This window comes from Micropterus dolomieu, linkage group LG11 (assembly GCF_021292245.1).
Source record: "Micropterus dolomieu isolate WLL.071019.BEF.003 ecotype Adirondacks linkage group LG11, ASM2129224v1, whole genome shotgun sequence".
NCBI classification, from domain to species: Eukaryota; Metazoa; Chordata; class Actinopteri; order Centrarchiformes; family Centrarchidae; genus Micropterus; species Micropterus dolomieu.
This window is the reverse complement of record NC_060160.1, coordinates 22,760,153-22,784,597: the sequence shown is the minus strand read 5'-3', so window position 1 is coordinate 22,784,597 and position 24,445 is coordinate 22,760,153. Positions and strand designations below refer to the sequence as shown.

Sequence of the window (24,445 nt, the reverse complement as noted above, 5' to 3'; positions counted from 1 at the left end):
TTGAGCTAGCAAACATGCATGTCATGTTTTTATGACATTATATAACATTATTTACATTAAATGATGCCTAAATAAGCTGAATTACTAATAATAATAAAAAAATCTCTCCTCTCCTGAAAACATTAAGGACCATACTTGCTAACCCGCCCGTTTTTTCATTCGCTCTCCCAGCTTCCTCCCGGGTCACAGCAGTATGTTTAATGTTACAGTAGCTGAGTGGTGGAGGCTACACTGTTGACGAACGTGATTGTAGATTTATTTCTGAAAAAGTGTGGCAGTTCTAGCAAATGGTCCGATCATTTCTCCCTAGTTGATCACTTCTAAATATTCTCTAACATCACTTAGAGCAGCTTACATGCACATTGCTAAATTAGATTAGGCACAAAGCTAGCTAATACCATGTTTATTAGTGGATGAGCGGTAACGTTAATGAGCAGTTAAACTATGTTTAACGTATTCCAAAAATATCTGTAAGCCACATGTCTGTAATTACAGTCGTCAGAAATGATGAAACCAGAGGGGACATGTAAATAAGCTGAGCCGAACAAGTATCTAGCCTGGCCAAACAAATTTATCTAGCTCGTCTTTCAAATGTGAAACATTAGTGTGAAATGTCAAAGTTGCAAGTCCTCCTTGTAAACAGTCATGTAGTATTAGATGCATTCAACAGCATGTTTTAGAGCCAGATGGTGGTTGAGAAATTATTCTCCTCTCGTTCTCTCTGTTTTACAGATGGCTTAAAAAACTGCATGTCCCAGCAGCAAATATTTATTGATGTGCAATTGTTTACATGTTCAGTTGTTGAACATGTAAACAGTTGCACACAAGACTGTAATCTGAGGCAATGTTTTAACATAATCCATTTAGGGAAAGGTATTATAGCCCACATACATAACAGGTTTCAGTATCGGCCACAAGCTACTATCCAAATCATTTTCAAAATCAAAATATCGGCTTATAAATCAACACTTTTTCACTATAAAATGAGCATCAGACCCCAAAAACCCATATCGGTCAGGCTCTAATCAAAACAACCCACAAAAATGAAACTGCTCCAACTGGAATTAGTATTATAGTATTATACCAGTGGTAAGCTATAGACATTACTATTATGTGAAATTATAATGAATATAGTAACATTATATAATTAATATATTGATATTTTACTAACAGTATCATTTTAAATGAGCATTAAACTTTTTATTTAATGTTCTAGTAATAGACTATATACTAGTTACTCATCCAGGTTGATGATAGAGCCTCTGCAGTGCACAGATATAGATTAATCCAGAGCCAGTGCCAATATGTGCCAGCCTAAAATCAAACAAACGGTATATATAATAAAATATATATACACACACACCTGCAGGATAAATGTGTAGGTAATACATTGTTGGTTAACATACTGAACATTTTTCACTTTGCTCCTAAATTTTATGTTAATTAAACTCTTTCATCTAAAATATAATAATCACATTACATCTGTTGAATCAACACAATACTTAAATATCAAGTAAATACACTCATATAATTTAATTATTATTTTATTAAATAATTTCCTGTTGATGTAATAATATGTGCAGCAATACAATCCATCCATCAAGGTATGCAAGTAAGGTAAGTAAATAGCAGAAGGCTAGCAGTATTCTTACCACTCCTGGGCCTGGCGTGCCTTGTCCTTGTGCACTGATCTGCCACCACCAATTGGAGATGCATCAATGGCTCCAGTGCACTTTTTTCTCTTTGCTGTCCCACAAGCACGGGGCTAACCATAACCGCCTGAAGGCAACCACCATATCCCGTAGGGAACTGCTCAGTCTTAGATCCCAGAGGCATTTCAAATATCTTTGCACCAGGCACATTTCCAGTAGATCCAATGTAACAGCTTGGGCTGATGATACCATGAGGCCTAGGAGACAGACACACATGAACTCCGTCACCTATCCTCTGAGGAGTCACCAGCTGGCCTCTGGTGCATCTAGGGTGCAGGCTGAGTGCTTCATTAGTTCAAAAGACCTCTGTGAACATAGCCAACTCATTGAAAATCTTGACTCTGTTCTATTCCAGGGGGAGACAGGACCACAACCATGCACCCAGACAAAGGTTCAAGAAGCCAGAATATGGAATGTTTAACTCTTCAACTAATCAGTGCCCTTCTCAGATCAGAATTTGAAAATCCCCATCATTTACATTTGTTATGACAAACGAAATTACGGCCATAGATAAGAAGGCCATCTTTCTCGGAGTAGATAAAAGTAGATAAATAATCAGTAAACCAAATGCAGGGCATGCTGGACATCTTCCACGGCATTATGTTCACAAAATAAATAAATAAATATACATGTGCTTTACATGGTCAAACAAAAACTATATGCAATGAAAATCTGAATCAAATCAATAAAGAACAAATTAAATTAAATCTAATCTCAAAGTTAATAAAATTAAACACAAATAGATTCAACCACAAATGTACTTAGTGAAATTGGTTACATCGCAATTACTGTGCTACAAATCCTCCGATATACTATATGCTACAATCTCACAGGTGGTTTGTCTGGGGACACTCCTTCCACATATGGAGAGGCACTGACAGAGAACACGTCTCCTTCTGTATCTGTTTGAATGGAATAAGTATTGTAGCAGTCTGTTCAGTTTTAGTTATGGCAGTCAAGTGGCTGTTCAGGCAGAAGCCTCAAAGATTTAGAATTTAAAGTCAGCCTCGTTGCATAGCATGACTGTTAAACTGTTTTGTGACTTTACAACAACTCATTTTACTGAGCACTAAAGAGTGTTTTAGCTCATTTATATAGCATGTAAATCCAGTTAGCAGCTGAGGTCGACGGATTGAGTTGTAGGGGAAGACTCGCAGCATTAAAAATCGGTTGCCTCGTTGAACCCAAACAAAATGACTATTCAGAAAATAACTGTGTGGTACATATTTGACTATTTTAAAAGAAGCACATGGTGAGAGAGCTGTTATTATTTCCTTTGTTGTGTTATTTACTTTACCTGAGAGCCTTTTATAAATGAAATCCACCGTATACAAACACTGTTTGAAGAAAGCTTTGCTCCACAGAGCCAATAGCGTTTAAAAACTCCCTTAATTATAGTGTGTCCACTGATGATAAAATTGCTGATTATTCACATTATAATGGTATCTGTGACAAGTTTTTGCAGGAGTATTTATAGATGAAACTGGTATGTTTCAGAGAAATCACAGGGAGACTCTAATTCCCCAGCTTTTTAGGTTACACACACACACACACACACACACACACAGCCTAGCAAGATTATCACAGTAGCCAGTGAATGATTCTATGACTGTGAAGTGACAAGTGGCTTTTGATGGATACATTTAGATTAGTTACTCTCCCAGGTATTATGAAGCGACCTCCATCAGTGGCCTGCAGGTATTTTTATTTTTATGCGAGGGCTAATACACCCACACACATGCTCACACCATATATATACACACAGAGAGACACAAGCTGTATTTAGCCTCGTTATTGTGTTGGTTATTTGTGTATGTTTGCATGTGTACTGTACAAACTCACATACATTACTGATCTGTATTTAACCTAGATACTGTGGTGATTAGCCAGTGGCTATTGATAAGTCTCTGACACACTAAAGGCACCATGCACGCATACATACGCACACACAAATGTGCACACAAACACACATGTGTTCACTGCATCAGTTTCAGGTATCAAAGTGCACTCTGAAATCTGTCAATGGACCCAAATGTAATGTCACACAGAAACCAATGCTAACAAACTAAACTGGACAGAGAAAGATGACATTACCATTGACGGAATGCATACGTGGCCCAAGGGGATGCAGTTTTGCAGAAATAATTTTTATTAGGACGCAAATGTTCCTATTTATATGTAAAAACTCCAAGCAGAACTCCATGTGTTTACACAATCATTCTGGCTCAATTTAGCAGCATGAGTCTTTGGCTTATAATTGATGAAGCTGCAGATTTGAATCCTTTCTCCACTTTCAAGTTTGGCAAGAGAGCTGTTTGTGTTCATTCAGACTGACTGACTGACTTGCATGACCTGCATGATATGAATAATAACCATATTTCTTACCTTTGCTTTCCATTGCTCTTGCTGTTGATTTTGTCTTATTTGCACTATTTTCTTAAGTGCACTGGAGTTTGAGCAACCACTACATAAATGCAGATTTATTATCAGACACATTATAAATACATGTATTCATACATCTTTTCCAGCAGCAATGCTGCTTCACATTCATACAGTTCAGCACACACTGACACCTGGGAGCTGCCTAGGACTGTACAACCTCAGTCAGCTACTTTTAGCTACTGAGCAGCTTCAGTGGGGCAGGCAGGGCAGCCCAAGAGTCTTGCTCAAGGGCACCTTGGCTGTGGCTATGTACAGAAAAGAGTGCGTACACTTGCAGGTCCAAATAAATTATTGAATTTATATTTAAAACACTGGTGACCGTGTGCGGGTGGGAGAAAAAAAAACTCTAGAAAACAGCAGTTGACCTGAACAGCACTGCAACCCCCCTCTGTGCACTTTGAAGCTCTATTTTTATTGCTATGACAAGATGGGACACCGAGGAGCAAGGTAAACACTGAGAAAGAGGTTTATGCAAGTTTAATATTTCCCCCACATAGCCTAGCCTCTCTTACTGTCCATGTCCATTGCTGTGATTCATCTTTCCTCCCTTCTTTCTCTCTTGACCTTTCCTCTGTGTTGCTGTGTATGTCGCCATTCCTTAAAAAATGTATGGTGATTCTTTTCCACTGACTTTCTTCAGTACCGAATAGGTTCAATTTGGCATTTGTCTGTGTGTGATGTTAAATAATGAAAGCGTGTGCTCATGTTTGGATCAATGTAAATTATTTAACCAACCCCCTGCACCCCCCACCACACACACACACACACACACACTCTGCGACATACTGCTTGCACGCCACACTCCTACCTGTCTCTGTCTGTCCGTCTCTTCCTCTGCTCTCTCGCTCTCTGTATCTCATTTCTTATTGAGTAGCCCAGTTGAAAATTACAAGGTCAAGACAGAGTTTTTTAAGGAAGTAAACATCTCAGTGGGCTGGCTTGGGACCAGTATTTTCGCAGTCTGTTTCAGCCTTGACCACATCTGAAGCACATCCTCCAGCTGGAAAGAGGTATTTAGTGACTTTGATAAGTTGATAACAGGATGGAGGATACATTAGGTGCAGGTCTCATGGAGGACTCCACGGTTTTGTGAAGCACAGACTCTGGGTCTGTTCTTTGTATTTTGGCTGTGCATTTTCATTAATATTGTAGACATTTAGTTGGCTGTCCTACCCAGGGAAACACAGAGAGCTGGGCCCTGTTTCCAGATAACAATCGATCTTAGAAGTTACGGGTGTTGTTCTCACATTTTTACACATTTTCCAAAGCAGCGCTTTAGAGTAGTGTCTTAATGTTGGCTTTCCATGGTGCTGATGAAAATACTGAATGCACTTTAAAGTTGATAGACACATTGAACTGCATAATGTGCAGCCAACAGTCTGCTTTCCGCTCTCTGCCCTGGATGATTCATGGTATTCTGGGGGTCACTGTGGTCACTAAATGTTTTTGTTGGTGCCAACACAGAGCAATGAATGAGTAAGGAGCCAGAATTCTTGGGATAAAGACTTGGTCCCCAGGTCCCCAACATTACAAGCAGCTAGTTTTAAGAGGTGTAAAGGTCAGGGCATTACAGCCTTCAGTATTAAATGTGGGCTAAAATTTAAACGCTCGAGCTAGGGAAGGTTTTTTTGATTGTTTAGAGAAGCCAGGTATTCTAGAGAGAGTAGAGATCTGAATGGAAAGGATGAAGTAACCATTATTTGCAGTCAGCCTTCTGGCTGTCAATGGTGAGCTCTGACTATCGATTGAGCTGCCAATACTGTGTTCTGATTGACTTCCTTTGGGGATTTAAGGAAAAAAACTGCCCCTTAAGTACAAAGTAATGACTATACATTAAGAAATAATGGCGGTCATTATTGAATCATGTGCAAATGAGAAGAAGGCACCCTCATCAGGAACCTTGTTACATTTGGGAAAACGAGGCAATATGTAAAGACACAAAGTCATCTTCAGTGATTGGATTATAATGACTGCTAATGGAAAGGTTATGGTGTTACTAATCTTAAGATATGTACTATATTATATTTCTTGTTCACGGGAAAACACTAACATATCTTGCTGGAAAAGGTAGGGTTTTTCAGTTAGGGTTATAAACTATGCTCGCTTTGAAGGTCTTTCTTCTTCGTCCCCCAGTCTTCACCCAAGGCTAACTTAAATGTTGCATATGTAAAGCCGACTCTGTATTTGTGCATTATTCATATATTATTAATATTTGGAGAAACTAGCAAACTATGTATTGTGTGGTTCCCAGTACCAAACCATATACTGTAATACGAAAAACAAACAAAACTGACAAAGAAGAAACATAGAAGCCTTTTGCAAAAGCAAATGAGGAATAGCCTTATTCTGATGGGCTAAAATAGGGGTATTGATTTACTATTGCATCTATCGTCTCCAACAGAGATCTTTAAGAAGTGTCAGTAGCAAGGACATAACAGTGCTTTCCAGCAACATACAGACCAGGAATATGATTGAAAGGCATAGATGCCAATCTTGAAAATAATGTAGTTAGGCTCTGGTGCGACTATAGCAAGTGTTCACTGCACTGCTTGAGGGAAAGGTAACTCATCATTATGCTTTGCAATCTACCTTAAAATGACACTTAAAATTACATTGAATAAGGTATTTTAGAATTAAACATGAATTGGTACAGTCTCAAATAATCAGATTGTTGCCCTCGTCTGTGTGAATTTAACATCTGGTCGGATCTTTCTTTCGGGCGGAAATCTAGTTAGACAAAAATAAAACGCTCTAGTAATCCACATACAAGGTGACACTGTGAACTTCATGGGCTGCTTTGGATTGTATTGATAGAGACTGTAGCTGTTTCACTGCTTCTGCACCAACACAGAAAAAAGTCACATGCGAGGGGCAAACAGTTGGATTAGGAGACATTTTGGGAAGTAGAAGCTGCTCCTCCTGTAAGAAATATCCTTTCAGTGAGATTCACCACACTCTGGTTTCCCAGAGAGAGTTTTGCTGTTTTCTGCTTAATTGTCGTCTCTCCCTCCCTCCCACGTCCTCTCCCTCACGTGCTATTCTCAGACGCCACACACAAACACACACACACACACGTAAAACCAACAATGTGTCATTACAAGTTAATGCCATAATATGTTTGCCATGCCCTCCTACAATGCTTTGCTCCGTAGGCCAACTCCATTTACTGATCTGCATGTAAACAAACAAAAAACAAGGTCTGTGTGTGTGTGTGTGTGGAGATGTGTTTATGTGCTGGGTTGTGTGTGTGTTCTTATGTAAGCATGCAGCCTCCTCTTGCCTCCAGGATGATGATGGAAACTGTTTGTCATCCTCCCACCTCTCCCTCTCTCCTGCTCTCTTTCCTCATCCATTCAAATCAAATTGTGCCTTGGTGGCATTACAGAGGCATTTCCAGGCTACCGTAACTGTGTACATACAAGTAGATAATTAATTACCTGTTTCAAACGCATGTCAGAAGCGACGTACGCTGTAGGTGTCACACAATGTCAGATGTTAAGCTCCCCACACAGTTCTGCAGGGCGGCAGCGTGGAGGCGATGGAATGATCTTTCAGTCTGACACTGCAGTGCCTTCAAACTGCCACTCGGAGAGTAAAAGGCCACCTGTGAGTGAGTGAATGAGTGTGTGAGTTGTCTGCATGCATTAGTACAGCAGGACAACAGCCTGTCAATACATGTTACTCCTCCTAAAAGTACAAAAAGTACAATCTTCATCCATCAACAGTTTCTCACACTATATTCAGATAGGCTACTTTTGATAAAATCAAAAATAATGTTGATGTCTCTCATATTGTGACGGTTTCAGCTGTCACAGTTATGGAAAAGGAAAAAGTGCCACTCAGTGAAAGTTAGACCTTTCTCAACTAAGGGTATCCATTAGGTGCCTTCTTCAGAGCATTTGATTGTCACTTTTCCAAAATTGAACAATCACGTAAGAGCAGGTGCGAGTTAAAGTGGTTGATGGTACATGACAACAAAAATAAAGCACAAACACAGGCTTTATTGTGGTAGATTGCCTGGAAAATGTATCCCAAAGCAGGATTTAAGTTAGCTGGAGAACTGGAATAAAACCTGCCTCCTCTTTTTCCTTCAGCCCATGATGCAGTTTTGGGGTTGTTTCAGGTTTTACTATAAGTTATTATCAAGTCTTAGATTTAAAGCAGCTAATGCTGTTGATTGATCTAGTGACAAATGTGTGGCTAACTTAATCCTTAAACTCTTTGCGTTATTGTGGGTGCTTTAAAGTAGTCTTGTGCAGGCACTTTATTAGATACAGCGCAGATTATTTGTATTTTATGACATTTCAAAAGTTTGCTTGAACTTTTTTGGACACTTTGATGGAAACGGTGTCTTCTCTTGTCCCTGATCTTACTTTCCCTACTACTGTTTTCAGTGCATTACTGTCACAGTCTGTCTCTCATATATTCTAATATAAAACAAGCTGACCTAATTTAGACTGTTTAAATGAAATATTTATTGCCCCTTCCCAATTCATGATTAATACTTTTTTTTACCCTAGAGAGCCCATTATGACAATAAATGAGTTTCTTTTTTTGACCTTTTGTTTTTTGGTCATCCCAGTTTGGACAACTTCCTTTTACATCTTGTTTCTTGAATGTTTTCACATGTTCATGAATTTCACAATTCACTTTTTCTTATCTTCAATATTTTAGCTTGGGAGCTACAGTACATTCTGATTATATAATATTCATACAAATTAAGGCTATCATCCCTCATGGTTTTGCTTTGTTCGTAATTGTACATTCACTTTGTTCCCACATGGACTTCAAACAGCTTAAAATTTAGTTCGTTTTAACACGCATACATTTTCAGTAGCCTACACAGTATTTTTTTTAGCAAATGCAGAATAAATGGGAAGACTAAAGAAACTGCTGTCACTGTTTCAACTCATTTACAGGTCAGCAAACTGTTAATGTAAGGACCATATTCATTAGTTTAAATTGTGTACACCATTTCCTTATGTAATTCATACCATATTCACTTTGATTAATTACCAATCCAAAGCAAATTTATGCAACTTAAGTCTCAATGCATGTTGAAATGAATGGAAACCAATTACACCCTGCAAGGTTCTGAATTAAAATTATTATTATTTTAAATTGAGATTTGGTGAGGGTGTGAATGAGATAGCAGACTATATTCTGTAGATTTGTCTCAGTAGGGACTCAGACCTGATTGTTTGAGTCAAGATGTGCATGTATGTGTTTCTATCTTTATGTACGTGTATATTAAAAACACCAAATCTGCTTTCCCGAGTGTAAGTGTCTGGGAGAATAAAGTATATCTGTAACAACAGGGAAAATTAATGGGAAGGGGGGGGGCTGTACAGAAATGAAACACATCTCGCCCTCTTCTTTATGCTCCTGGCAGAAGAATGTATCCAATGCGCAGTGGCAGTTTTGAAGACAGGGTAAAATAAATGGTTTCATTTTATTAACATCAAACACGTCTATGCCTCTTAGAGGATGAAAACGTACCACAGCAAAGAAAATGAGTACTTGTGAGTCCCTCCCTAAGAAAGCCATTGTGTTTCACATTTTGAGATGCTGCAAACTGCGGTAGAAGTAAGGGAGAAAATGACAAGAAAGCTTTGCCTTGTTCAGTGCAGCGCTATGGAAGACATTGCTGTACTGTACAACTGACACCTCCTAAGGCCTTTTCACACCTATTGGGTTTGCAGTGGTCACTTTAACCCTGGAGTGGTTTGTTTGGTGTATGAGAGCCCTGTAATCATACTGAGACCTTGCTGAGAGGCTGGTTTGTCAGCACAATTCAAAAAAGCTTCAAGGTTTGTTTGGACTGAGAGAGTGATACGCTGCAGCTGCAAAAAACAAACAACAACACTGATTATTAAAGGTTAAATAAGCTGTGAGCTATTGGTTAATTTTACCACTAGACTGTTTTTTAAGCAGCCTTTGTTTTTGGCAATAAACAGCACTGGACAAGTTCTGCTGACAGTACAGGCGACTGCTTTCACAAAACAGACTTTCTGATGTCAAAATGTAGCAGAAGCTCTATCAGTTACTACTTCTCCAGGTCCTCTTCTCTTTGCTTGAGCCAAGGCAGGATAACCTCACATCCTGTTGCTCAAGTTAAAACCTTTTCAGTGTGAGGTGACCCTCTAGCCCCTTAACAGGAAAGCAGATATCAAAAACTGAATGGATGACATTGGAGTGGACCTGGTTTTGCTATAATTCACATCTTTCCATCTGCTCTTGTGTGCATTCAAACCACCCTTATGTTTGGCTTCATCTTCTGTCTGAAAGCACCTTCGGGCCCTTTCGTCCGCAGTTGCATCTCGTTTGTGTATTGCTAAGAGCACAGAGTGTGTTTTTCAAGTAAATACTGGAATCCAAAATCCAAAGCAGCTTTTTATCAAAAGTGCTGCAATTCAAAAGGAATTGAGTTGTCTCATACTACACTGTAGCAAAGCCTAAACCTGCGGCGAATGCTTCTTTTATGCAACAGTTTTGTGCCAAAAACCAAAAGACAGATGCCCAGCAGACACAAAGCCTGTTTATCTTAAGACAGACATTGAAGAGGATCCTCGCACTGCCCTAGAACTGAACTTAAAATTCTCGTGCATATTACTTACCAGCTGTACATCAAACGTGCTACAGCTGTGTGCATTTAAGTACTGTGACCGTAGGTGGAGGATTGCAACTTGGAATTTGACTGTGTATTGATCCACAAAGTCCACAATGAGAAATTAGCAAATTAACAGACAAGCAAAGCTCTTGTTTGTATAGTTTACATGGTGTAATGCAGCTGAAATAACTTCATGCCCTAGATTTTATCCTCGGCCAGTGATGTATGGGCTGCTTTACATTCTGAACGATGAGGTTATGATTTTAATGGCACTAACAATCCTTGATCCCTCATAAAACAATGAGCTGAGAAACCATTTCACATAAGATACTCTTCACCCTCGTCTGCCTTTTGAGGGATAGTGATAGCAATGTTATGGCATAGAAAATGTCTCGTGAACACGATATCATCTGAAAGCCAGTGATGGATGGACTCTGGCGTGTTTTGAAGAATAGCAGTGGGATGTAATGGTGCAGAAATAGCGTTGTAGACCAGATATTACACAGCACCACCATGAATCAGGCACTTAAAGCACCATTGTTAGGCTCTCACCGCCAAGATCTACTGTTACACATCTTCATCTCTCTTTTTTCCTTTCACTGCTGGTGTGTGTGTGTGTGTGAGTATTAGATCTAAAATCAATACTCAAGTGTCGCATGTGCATCTCGATATACATCTGGTGTACAATTCTGTGCGTGCATGCATCAAACATGCATTCGCATTTGTGTGTACGGTTTAAAGCGTGTGTGTGTGTGTGTGTGTGTGTGTCTGACTGTGTGTTCTCTAATTCCACCACTATCAGACTGACCTTGGCAGTGATTGTCTCATATTCCCAGCAGCTCATGTACTCCTATACATCATCCAGCTGGCTTTGTCTGCCTTTGATTGGTTTGATTTCATCCGTTAGGTACACGTTAGTCATAAAGTGGACGGAGAGGTTAAAGAAGGAACTGTTAGAATTGATGCGATTAAAAACATGCACACAAAATGACTCACAAGTCGATATGAGCAAAGTGGACGGATTGGAGTTGACTGTTTGCCAAGCCCCTCCTCTGAACAGTGATTTATCATTATCTGTTAGCAACTGTTAAAGGCACATGTGGTCTGTCAAGATTTCTCCACATGTTGAAGCAATGTGGATGGAGCGGTAGTAGTGATATTCTGCGTTTAGAGTTTAGAGGGACATGTCTTTTTATACTAGCCTTTTAAAAACCAAAAACTGAGAGCACAAGTTTAAGGAATGGATCCAAAGATGTGTTTGTCTGCTGCAGTCGTTAGCATGCCCAGCTATGTAGCATACTATCCGCAGTATTAACAAGGGTTACTTCAAAAGTTAAGTTGGGTGTAGTATTTCCTAACCATTTTAAATTTTTATTTAAAAACGAGTCAGTGGGAAACATTCAAAAGTCAGCCAGAGTCAGTGTTTTCATCCAACTAATGGAGCTAGCTATTAGCTTGCTAGCTGCCACTGATGAAATCTGCCAGCGACAGTCATTTCAGACGGCAAGATCAGCGGTTGCTTGCTAGAAATGAGAAACCTGCTTTTTGTCTAAACTCAGAGGACTCATTGTTTCAAATGTTGAATGGCAAATCCACTGTTCTCTTTGTAAACTGCAGATGTGTTCTTTTGTTTGTTTGTTTGCTTTTCTGGGGTCTGTTTGTGTGACTGAGGTTGTAGAACTCTCTTAATTTGAATAATTTTCAAGAGTTTCTGCTCGTCTTTGCGACATTTGTGCACACGCAGAATGTATCAGGCTTGTGTTTCTGAATGCAAAACACGCATGTAGATGCGAGCCGGGTCTTTATGTGGCTGGGATGGGTGGTTGCTTGCTTTTGTGCTGATGTAGGCACGTTCAGGGTTTCTAGAGCTTGCCTGTGTGTGTGATATGTGTGTGTTTGCCTGTGCTGCTCAGTGCAGCAGTCTCAAAGTGCACTAATCGAATAAAGAGTAATTGTAATATATTTAGGCAGCTGCTGACCCCTGTTGTCCAAGTGGGTAAGCCATTAGCTTAAGCATAAGGTTTACTCCAGTGGACACGCAGAAAAACATAGCCAGAGAGTGGAACCGAGAGAACCGGAAGGCAGCGGGTTAGTTAAGTGGCTTGGGCATTGGTGCTTTGTTGTTATGCATTAGATGCTGGTAGAAACAACCAAGGTACATGCTTGAAGGCACAGCAGACCATGTAAACTATTAATTCACTCGAGAAAATGAAAAATAGGACCTAAAAGGTTTTCCAGCAGCAACAGCAATATATCTCCTCCATGCTTTGAATTAAAATCAGTGCACCGAGGGTGAAAAACATAGGGACTAAATGTTTTCCCCTATTGCACGCAAACTTCATCTTGATTGTCTCTAACCTTTCCTTAATGTGTACTGTATTTCAAGTGCATCTGCTGTCAATACTGAGGTGCAATAATGAGTGAAATCAACAGGAGGTGCTTTGTGCTTTACCATTTTATAAAGAAACACACACAAACAAACTCAGTGTCCAATTTAAAGGCTCTTGGGATTTTATTATGACCTTGGAAATTACACATATTGTAGATGTAAAAAACATTCACTAAGCTGTGTGTAAACAACCTTAAAATCAGAGGTGCAAAGTTAACAGTTGAACCCCAGGGTCCATTTAGTAGCTGTTCCGGAGCTTTCTATCGCATAAGCCTAGCTGACATGTAGCTGCAGATCTGCATAGGCTGGTGTACTCAAAAACAAAAAAACAGCTACAACCCCATCTGTCAAATAATACAGTGGGATGTGATCAGGGGATTCTTTTGTGTACATGCATTTTTTTCCATGTGTTTTCCCAATGTGCAGATGTGTCTGATAAATAAAATGAGAGGCACGTGCACATTTAGCCATACATGTATCTGCAATAATACATATACACTCAATAATACTATATATCAGGGGCCGGCAACTGGCGCGTGCCAGCGTGGGCACACATACACATTTTAAGTGGCACGTGAGAAAGCAAACTCAATCCTACAATATTGACATATGCTTCTGCAATATTCCATTAAGTTAGTTAAAAAACAGATGATCAACCACCATAATAAATTAATGTTGAAATATTTACTAGGGCTGTCAAAATAATAGATATAGGCTATCGGAAAAAAATAACGCCGTAAAATTTTAACGCAGGATTAATTGTAGTAGGTAACTTTATGATCTGCGAACGGGCTGGCCGACTGGCCGGTCAGCTGCAGTGAAACGCAGTCTGTGTCTGTGAGACTGGGCCAAACTAAAACATTCAGTTTTGAGGGGGGATACGAGCGGCCCCTCCCAACCTGAACTGATCCTCGTTTCTGCTGTAATCTGATTGGCTCAACGGCGCCGATCAAAGGAGTTTACTTTCCATCCCGTTTGTGTGACAAGTGCAAATATGGCGAAAAAAATTAGAATTTGTTGTGGCATTGTTATTGCATATGTCCATGTTATGAAAGCATGAGAAATAAAGATGTTTAGCTAAATAAGTTTGTTTATTATCATTGATGGACAAAATCTATTTGAATTCAAATATTTTAAATGCTTATTACTGCAAATATTAATATATATGATTTATTTTGATTAATTGCATTAATTAATTACAACATTTAAATAAATAAAGAACTAGATCATATTTTTAATTGCTTGACAGCCCTATTTATTAAATATCTATTATTAATATTATTAACAAGGTCAAACTTCAATTAATAGTCTGACTAACTATCAGTGCATAAATAAAAAATAAATGATATGTACAAGTGTTGCTTGCACACTGGATGTCTTCATCTTTGTATACTGACACTCATCACAGAAAAGGTTGCCAACCCCTGCTATATACTATAACATCACAGTCTGATCCATTATGTTAATCTTTGCATTTCATTTTCTATAATAGGTGATTGAAATACAACAGAGCAAATGCTCCATGTCAAATGAAATGACTGAACTAGATTAATCACATATTAATCTTGTAGTACCATATTGGCTGCAGCCAGCAGGAATCTCACAAATGAAGGAGAAATCTGCATATGCTTCTGAATTTGCACCACCATCCTCATATCTGCATAGCGATCTAAAAAATGCTGCCAGAGAGAGACTGTTATGAAATACAGTATAGTCTCTGTAATGATCTAATTTTCTATGTCACTTAAACAGTTGGAGGTTGTGGTCCGTGTGGATGCTGGAGCTGTTTGAATAGTAATATGTTGCAGTAAACAATGTCGCTCTTCTGAACAAGGGCCCAGCCAGACTCTTGGAGAACACTTGAACATATGAAGTGTTTTCCTAACTCAGACATGACTAATCTATTTTAACAGCACAAGTACCATAGTAAACTACCTGACACCCCTCAACAAAGAGCCCTGCAAGCGGCTGGATGACACTTTAGGATGACAGAGTAGTTTCCTACTTCTAATGCTACATCCACGTCATTTGGTAAAGATAGTGGCTACGAGTTTTTGCCTTAAAAACACAGTTTGCCTAAATATCCACAGAAAAGTTACAGCTCAGCTCTTAGTTATAAATATTACCAGGGAATACTTCCCCTCTGTTGTCACCTAGTTGATGCCTCAACATCCATTTCCCCATTTTTTCCTCTTCAGTAGCTTTAAGGCTGAAAATACATCTAATTTCACACTTTGTGACAGAATATTATTCTGTCTCCACATGTCCCAACTTTTTGGAAGTTTTTGAAGACTGATCGAAGCTATATGATGTTTCTTAGTGAAATATTCAAACCCAAGAGTATATGTTTTTTATGGCTGTACTATTCCATCAAATGGAAATATGCAGCATAGTTTGTACATCACTTTTACACATTTCCTCAAACTTCAACCTGAGAAAGTTGGTATCTTTACAAACCTCTGTTTTTTCCCTGGAAGTTTAAGTGAATGTTTCTGGGTTTAAACAAAGTCTGGAGGCACAGAACGAGTTTGTTATGACTTGACCCACTGGTGGACTGCTGCTTGTTAACCAGTTCTTATTTAAAAAACTACTGCTAATGTATTATGGTGCAGTTGCTTAACCAAACTGGACGTTTGGTTAAGCGTTAAGCTTGTGTTAACGGTGGGCTACCTTGTGCGCCTAGATGAGACGCCGAGGGGCATGACAAAGAGAGAACGTGTTGGAATGAATGGATGGCACAGCAGTTCCTCTGAGTGTCTAATCTTGCCGTAGATAGGTACCTTGTGTGTCTGTATGAGACCCAGAGAAGCACTGACAGAAGTTGGTATTTAACAACATGGGAATTAGAGGATGACATGAGGGTGGATTTTCACACCACTCCTGTCCCATCCCAATCCCATGACAGAGTAAGAAAAGTCCTGTCCTGTCCCAATCCCAGAAGAATGACTCCCATTCCATCCCATTCCCAATTTTTTTTGAAATCTGAAAATAGCCTTTGTTCATATTAGAACTGCATATTTATATATTAAAACTGACCTGTGATTCCTGTCCTGCCCGTTCCGGTTGACTTTTCATTTCTTTTCTTTTCTTTTGAACACACACACACAAACAAAAAAAAATTAATTACTGGATTTCTTGCTACTGCAACGTATGGCTTGCTATAAAACTTATGACCTCAAATGTATTGCTGGCTAAGTGAAAGTGTAAAAAAGCTGATCAGGAGCAACAAAAGTCTGCAGAAATCTTCAATCATGGGTTCTTGGCAGCTTCAAAAGTGTTTGAATGTGTGAATACTTCCAAGTCGTTGCTTTTAACTGCCAAGCCGTTCCGCCGGTTATCCCCGTGAGATTTGAATGCAGCCTGAGTTTCAGTTTCAGTATATGGAGCGTGGGGAGAATCCATTGGAGCTGTCTGGGAAGCCAGTTGTTCATCAGTGAGCAAGCCAGGGGTGAAACTGGCTTTATGGAGGACCTACAGGGACCTGGGGCGTCAGTGTGGAAGGCTTTCAAAGAAGTGGATGAAGCAGGCTGCTCACATGTGTGAAAGGGAATCGTATTTTACACACCACTACAAACAGAGCTTAATTTGTCTTCCTTAAGCATAATCCCTTTGGTTAATTCAGCATTGCATTTGATCCCAGTAGTCCTAAATGTCACCTCAAGCTACACCGAGTTGGTGTCTTGTGTGTCTGTGTGTGTGTGTGTGTTTATGGAGCAGAATTTGTGTGAAATTGAGCTAAATTCTGATCTTTTTTCCTCCCATGCATGTCAAGTGACATATGTTCTTTCCCATATAGTGAATGTTGTATATGGTTTGAGTGTCACCTATACGTGTGACAGCGTGACGCCGGCATCGTCTATTCTACCTCGTCCCTTCCCACTAAATGAAATTCGTCCCTCTCCCCCTTTTCCTTTCACAGCTCAGCACTCATTTTAATTAGCTCGCTCTCTGATCTCTCTGTCTTCCTCTCCCTCTCTGATAATTCTCCCTAGTTTCCTTTCCATTTCTCTGTCTCTCTCACTCATTCGCTCTCATTACAGTCATTTCTCAGTGTAATTAATGAGCTGATATCTGCTTTCACACAAAGCACAAGGGTCATGAGCTTTCTCTCTCTCTCACTTTCTACCTCTCTGTGCAGCGCCAGTGCGTATGAGTCATCCGGCGCTCTATTTAGCTGCTGTTCTGTTCTTCTTTCTCTGCACTCAAATAGAGGGAAAGAAAAACAGGGATTGTATGACCTCCGACATTGCAGCAGGTTTCAGCTCAGTAATTACACTGAGAAATGAAAGAGATATACATAGAGAGAGGGCCGCACCACTAGACTAGAGAAAGGTGAATTGCTTCTTAGTCCTGGGTAGTGATTAGATTGCATATGAATATGTATATCAACCTGCAGTAGAGTTTTATCACACCAACTCCATTCAGGCAGCAACAGGAGAAGTGTCAATTACTGAAACTGATACTAAATTGGTCTCCAAACACTTGGCCTACATTGCAAAGACGAGTCTTCTGACACCCGTCACAACATTAAAGCCTGACAGCACCTGTATTTGCCCAGATCAGGTTTTCTGGTGTGCAGTTTCGGAGGCCAACTTCATAGGATAATAATAATAATTTATTTCTCTCATTGTAAACTAATCCCATGAAAAGACCTAAAATAACAATACATTTATTCTAATTATATGTTCCATAATTGCCTAACATTTTATTTCTCTGTGCCATAGATCTCCCATTTTGTCCCAAATCGATTAAAAGCACACACATTATCAACAACCATGCAGTTTCTTCTTTACCATTATTAAGTTTAATTTGGCAGCGACAGTTCACATTAATAAAACATTGAAGTAAATGCGTTACAGTTCGCCAAACGACTATTTTTCATCTGTAGCCCCTGGAGAGTTTTAACATAGTCAACCTGAAAAACTTAAAAACAAATAAAATTTTTATTTAACAGAGCCATTTAAAGTCATACAATTTGAAAGCATACAATAAAATTTATAAAAAAGAAAATCCAGACTGAAATGCATCTTCACGTACATAATGTGGTTCATGTACTTCAAGTACTATTAAAAGCTATGCAACATGCAAACCAACAGTTCCGTGAGAGTGCATACAGAAATTATATCTAACAGGTGCATAGAAGCATGCACAGTAAACTGTACATTAGACTAACCCAGCATAAATGCACCCAGCAGGTTGAAACATTGCCCGACTCCACCTTTTCCACAAAAAGTGATAAAAAAATGAATGACGCTTTCTTTGACTTGGGAGGCACACTTGTTTGGTGACTATCCTCCAGCCCTGCATAAATAATTTGTATATTGAGATCCAATCACAAAGTGGGCAGAGATAGAGTTAACAAAGATGCTTATTAATACCAGGTGTAAACGCAAAGGAGCGTGGAACAGATGTCATTATGAAAATGTGTGCAGATACAGATCACACAGTAATACCAGATGTCTAACGACACCAAAAGCACCATACTCCTCTTTGAGATGTTTGAGTGTGAGTTATTTGTATCAAAATAAAACATGTCAAACAGCATACCATGCTTTATACCCCAAATGTTTTGTCTGTCTTAATCAGGGAGTTTTCTCAGGTTGCTTCTGGTCTCTTTATATGATTCATTGAATAGCTATCAGACATATATATCACCAAAAATACAAAGTAATCAAAACAACATTCCAATCAAATAGCTTGTATGGGATGCATTTATTTGTAACCGTGGTCATACTATAGCGAAGCTATAAATTTGTGAGCTAATTTTATTTAGATTTACGCCTGTAGTCGGAAAACTGACTGTCTGTGTCAAGGAAGTGCGGTGCAGAAACGCCACAGTATGAATTCACACCACAGATGGTGGCAAGATTTCAACAAAAAATCATTTTGATTTTAACACTTCAACTGTGTGCTTCCTAGTGAGGTGGAATTACAGCTCTCTGATATGGTTTTCTCCTCTATCAGTCATCATTTTGCCTCCAAGTGCCCCCGAGCACTGCTACATTTTCTCCCCCACTGATTGTTTGCTTCTCTGCTTGTATGATCATTGTTGCAAACGATTTGATTGTTTGGAACAAATCAGTCAGAGGCTAATGACAAGCAGAGTACCACTTTCTTATACTGTCGCCTTAAAAGTTCTAACTTACGGCTTTCAAGCCGCCAAATCCACAGTTATAAATTACACTAAGACATTAACAGGCTTTGTTTTATTGCAAAATAACATCTTACTGATGAACTAAGGCAAAGCAGCTGTCATGCAGGAGGAGGATCAATACTAGCAAATGGGATTTTTCATGACTTGGCAGTTGTTCTCACTAATGGCTCATAAGAGAACTTATTTTTATTTCGACTAGTGTCCTGCTTGAAAATATTATACACCTCACATATGAGCGTGAGAAAGGTGCACTGTTTCACCCACACCCAGCCTGTGTTGTGTTTGTGTATTAGTGTGTATATGCCTGTAAATGTGTGTGTGTGTGTCTGTTTGCACTGTGATCCCTTTAATCCTGACTCTCCCATGTCCTTCATACCCCAATCAAGGTTGTCATTAATGAGCATTTTCTCTCTCCCTGCCTCGCCCTGCTCTGCCTCTCTCTCTAAACCTTTCCTAATTAAGTACAAGCATTGCTGCCTACTAATGATGACTGAATGTGTCCGTGTGTGTGTGCGCATGCATACATGGACACACATAGCAACACTGCAGAGTAACAAATGACTCTAATAAACATCTACTCTGGTTTGATTAGTGATGCCTAAAAGTTGGCGATGATTCAAGTCAGAGCACTTTGGGTCGTTACAATTTTTAACTTCATTGGGATCAGATTCACTCCAGTTGCAAATGGTAATAACATGACAGTTATTCATTGGTGAACAAATACATTCTCGATGCATACTAACAAAGCACATTCACAACAGGCGCTTGTAGAGTGCAAGTCATCCTTCTCCATGCTGTACTTATTGTCAAACCTTTAATATATATACACTCAACTTCCAATATAGCTATCTGCATTCAGAGTGGCATGCAGTTTAGTTGATATAGAAGCAAGTGCAGTGGGTGATAAGTAGTCTATTAGTCGAGCATAGCATGAGAAAGTTATACTCACACAGGGTTTTCCTTTCACTGCATACAGACGACTTTGCAGAAACACTTGGAGAATATTAAATATTGTGTAAACATGTTAATAAATGATCATTATCAAGGTATTAGTGGTGCACAACAACTGAGCACCTGTGACATCTTTCCATTGTGTCTTTCCATTTCTTACATTTTCTAGTTTTTTATTTCCACTTTATATATAAACAATATAAAGCCGGGAACTCCTGTTGAGAAAAAAAAAAGTCCTATGTCATTAACGTCTCCATTTCTCTCTGGCTTTGTCTCATTTTTCAGGTGTGTTGTCCAGGTGGGGCGGTAACCATGGAGAGGCTGTTGCTGTGTGTGATGCTGGCAGTTGCCATGGCAGTGCGGGCACAGATCTGCCCGAAGCGATGCGTGTGTCAGATCTTGTCACCCAACCTGGCAACCCTTTGTGCCAAGAAAGGTCTACTGTTTGTACCACCGAACATTGATAGGCATACAGTGGAGCTACGGCTGGCTGATAACTTTGTCACAAGGTAACAGTCACATCATTAACACTGCAGACACAGTTTATGTTGTTAGTATTAGTACAACTTCCACCACAGACTTTGTGATAGTATGCCTAAAACCACATTAATTTCAGTGAGACCAATGTTTTGACATGGTAGAACCAGGCTCAGCTTTTGCCACAATACATCTGGCAATGCCCTACCCTGCGTTTGCTCTTCAGATAAATGGCACGGCCATTGTGTAATGTAAAAAGCATATTTCAACAGTTCACTGTACATCCCAATCTTTAAAGGGGTTGTATGCAACATTCACTGCCACTAAATGTTGCACTAGAGCACCAGCATGTCAGCCCAAATGAAATGGGTGCTACGGCTCACCAGACCCCATTGAGAAAAACAGTAATTTTGCCTTGTAGATCATCGTAAAATTATGATAAAACTCACCAAAACCATCTTTGTTAGACTTTCCTCTGTTACAACAATGTCCAACCCTTAATTCACCGAAATATGCTGGATCTGTGACTTAGCCGGCGTCTGCGAAACAGGCTGCAATGGCTACTCCAATTTCCAATTTCAACTGGAAGATGAAAATTCATCATGATATTCAATAGTGATATTAGTGTTATGGTTAGGGTTTTAGGGTTACTACTTCACTGACATTTCATTTTTAACAACCAATGCATAGTACTCTGTTAATACTTGAAGTTCAGTCTTAATGTGTGAGAATGACCAACTTTTCCTCAAAACTGAAAACAGAGACACTGATCTATGATGTCATCAGACAACAAAGCCTAGGGCTTCTCCGGCAGAAATGAATAAGTTGCTGAATTTTTGGACAGAGTGGCATTACCCAGGGTGATTTTTATGGTGATATGAGCACATTATCCGCTGGCACTAGAACAAAATAAAACTCATTTAGATGTCCCAAAAAAAGCACATTCTTTGAGATCCAGAGTAAGTCATAGCCGGTTCATCGTCAGTGGAGCAGCTCAAGGCTGTCTCCTGATAGCATAGCAGTTTAGCCTCCGTTCTCTGGTTTGTAGCCTTGTTCACGCTCACCAATATTGAAGGAGCTGCGCAGGATAAAAGGAATACCATATGCAAATTCAGTTTTTTATTCATTTTGCTTTTAAATATTGAAAATGTTTCCCCATAAAAGATCTTCTTCAACATCACTGAAATACTAACAAATATGCAACATTACCTTTTGAAGGAATACTTAGAAATTCATTTTTATCTGTAGATTGACTCTGCCAGCTTCACTTAATCAGAGCACTGTCTCCTCAAAACTGTTGCTTAAAACAGTAGCAGAGCTAGTGCAGGGGGATGTGTCATAGATGATATGTCTCTTGTCTAATTAAACTGTTCTTATCTGTGTCCACAGTGTGAAGAGAAAAGATTTTGCAAACATGACACGGCTAGTGGACCTTACATTATCCAGAAACACCATCTCCTTCATCACACCTCATGCCTTTGCCGATCTGGAAAACCTCAGAGCTCTACACCTCAACAGGCATGCAGCTGTAGACTGATATGTGTTTGTGGTATTTCTGAAGCTACAAAGTACAGAATAAGATTAATAAGATTGCAGGTTCATCAAGCTGTCTCTCTGTCTTGTCTGCAGTAACCGACTGACGAGGATAGGCAATGACACATTCAGCGGGATGTCGAAGCTTCACCACCTGATTCTGAACAACAACCAGCTGGTGCTGATCCACCAGGGAGCATTCAACGACCTGCTGGCACTGGAAGAATTGGACCTCAGTTACAATAACCTGGACTCTATTCCATGGGAAGCCATCCAGGTCAGGATCTCTTTAAACTGCAGCAGCCTTTCAAACCTGTTTGACTAGAGGCCCCTAAAAAAGCCAATCCCAAGCGCAGCAGTCATAAAGTGTGGTCATAAAATCTTTTTGGCCATTTCTTTGAAATTAAGATAAAAAGATGTCAATGGCTTTTGGATTGAACAGGGGCCATTATGTGGACAATTTATCGATCCCATATACAGTTGTCATTGATTTTTTTTAATTTCTAAGCATTTTCAGTGCCAACAGTTATTTTTTAACCAGGGCTCTTTACCAGCCGACAAGCCAGCCAACATGGCTTTTCAGTTCAACAGTTTTATACTCTGTATCCCTATGTTCTCCTTGGCTCACTTAAAACAGAAAAAGGAAAAAGGATAATAAAACTCTGTTTTTCTCTGTTATTTCTGCAGAAAATGACTAGCCTCCATACTTTGAGTTTAGACCACAACATGCTAGACTTCATTCCAGAGGGAACATTTTCCCTGCTACAGAAACTCAACCGGCTGGACGTCACCTCTAATAAACTCCAAAAGCTGCCACCAGACCCACTTTTTCAACGGGCACAGGTATTTTCAGAGATTTTATTCTCACCACATTAAATCCCACCTTAAGGAACAGTCAAATATTCTGAATATACATTAGCTGTCCTTTGTGTGTAACTGACAACTCAGATATAATAACTGATGTATAGTATAATAAAGATAAAGACCACATTTCCTGTTCGGCCACTATATGAATGGTAGTAAATGGGGAAACTTCAGTTACAATGAAATCATTATAAATCAGTTTAAAGCAAAATTGAAACTTTTCTTCTCCTTTCTTATACATTTTGAATCATATTTCATGTTTTCTGGCCATGGTAATTCATACAATCACTCATCCAATTCTGGAATGCAAACTTTAAACGTCTCTTTATCTGTTAATGGGAAAAACGGCAAGATACCACACACTCAACTGGCAAATCGGAAAGTTGAATTAGACAGCTTCCAGTGAATATGTTAAGTGGGGTTTGAAGTAGGGTTTTCCTGGAAAAAAACAAAAACATATGACTAAGAAAGGTTTTTTTTAAAGATTAAATCATTGTTTCACACTACCAGGTCCTGGCCACGTCAGGGATCCTGAGCTCCACTTCCTTTGCGTTGTCTTTCGGTGGGAACCCCCTTCACTGTAACTGTGAGTTACTGTGGCTGCGAAGGCTGAACAGAGAGGACGACCTGGAGACGTGCGCTTCACCCCAACACCTCTCCGGCCGATACTTCTGGTCCATCCCTGAAGAGGAGTTTCTATGCGAACCTCCACTCATCACCAGATACTCCCATGAGATGAGAGTGCTTGAAGGGCAAAGAGTTGCACTGAGGTATCCGTTTTGAAAAACATACGAACACATGCAATCAGTAAAAATTCCTCATCATTAAATGTCCCTCATTATCCTATAAGCACTGCAATCTTCCTCACTTGACTAACACATAAACACACAGATATGCACTCTCTCCCTTAATTCCTGTAGTTATGTAGCATTATGTTTACAAGCTGCTGAGGAAGACATGAAATACTGTGTTGTTCAATGAAGCACAAGACAGGGACATCACTATACATTTTTAAGGAGGAAGAAACTAAATCAAGACAACAACAGGTCTGAGAGATGATGATTACTTCATTTGCATATATATTGGTCACACGCTTCCAATCATGAAAGATGTTATGTTCTCAAATATGGAATTATGATGAAAATGCAAAGGGGGCAGAGGAAATCAATGAGATGCTTTTATTTTTTCCTTTGTTGTGTCTTGTCCTCAGCTCCATACATACGATAGTAGAAATTATCAGAAGGTCAGCACACCTAACATTTCTCATCTTTTGCAGCATCCACTTTAATGCATTAAACTGCAAAAAAACAGAA

General features: G+C 39.4%; 1 protein-coding gene across 2 annotated transcripts in view; it reads left to right on the top strand.

The window, feature by feature from the left end:
• The window catches only part of lrfn5a (leucine rich repeat and fibronectin type III domain containing 5a), a 113,725-nt gene that overhangs the window by 62,488 nt on the left and 26,792 nt on the right, over positions 1–24,445 (top strand). For both annotated transcript variants that reach the window (XM_046063508.1, XM_046063509.1), the window contains 5 exons: positions 20,544–20,767; positions 22,125–22,253; positions 22,365–22,545; positions 22,956–23,111; positions 23,643–23,902. In XM_046063508.1, coding sequence (XP_045919464.1) covers positions 20,571–20,767; positions 22,125–22,253; positions 22,365–22,545; positions 22,956–23,111; positions 23,643–23,902 — 923 coding nt within the window. In that variant the 5' untranslated portion in view covers positions 20,544–20,570. The remainder of the gene's footprint in view (positions 1–20,543; positions 20,768–22,124; positions 22,254–22,364; positions 22,546–22,955; positions 23,112–23,642; positions 23,903–24,445) is intronic.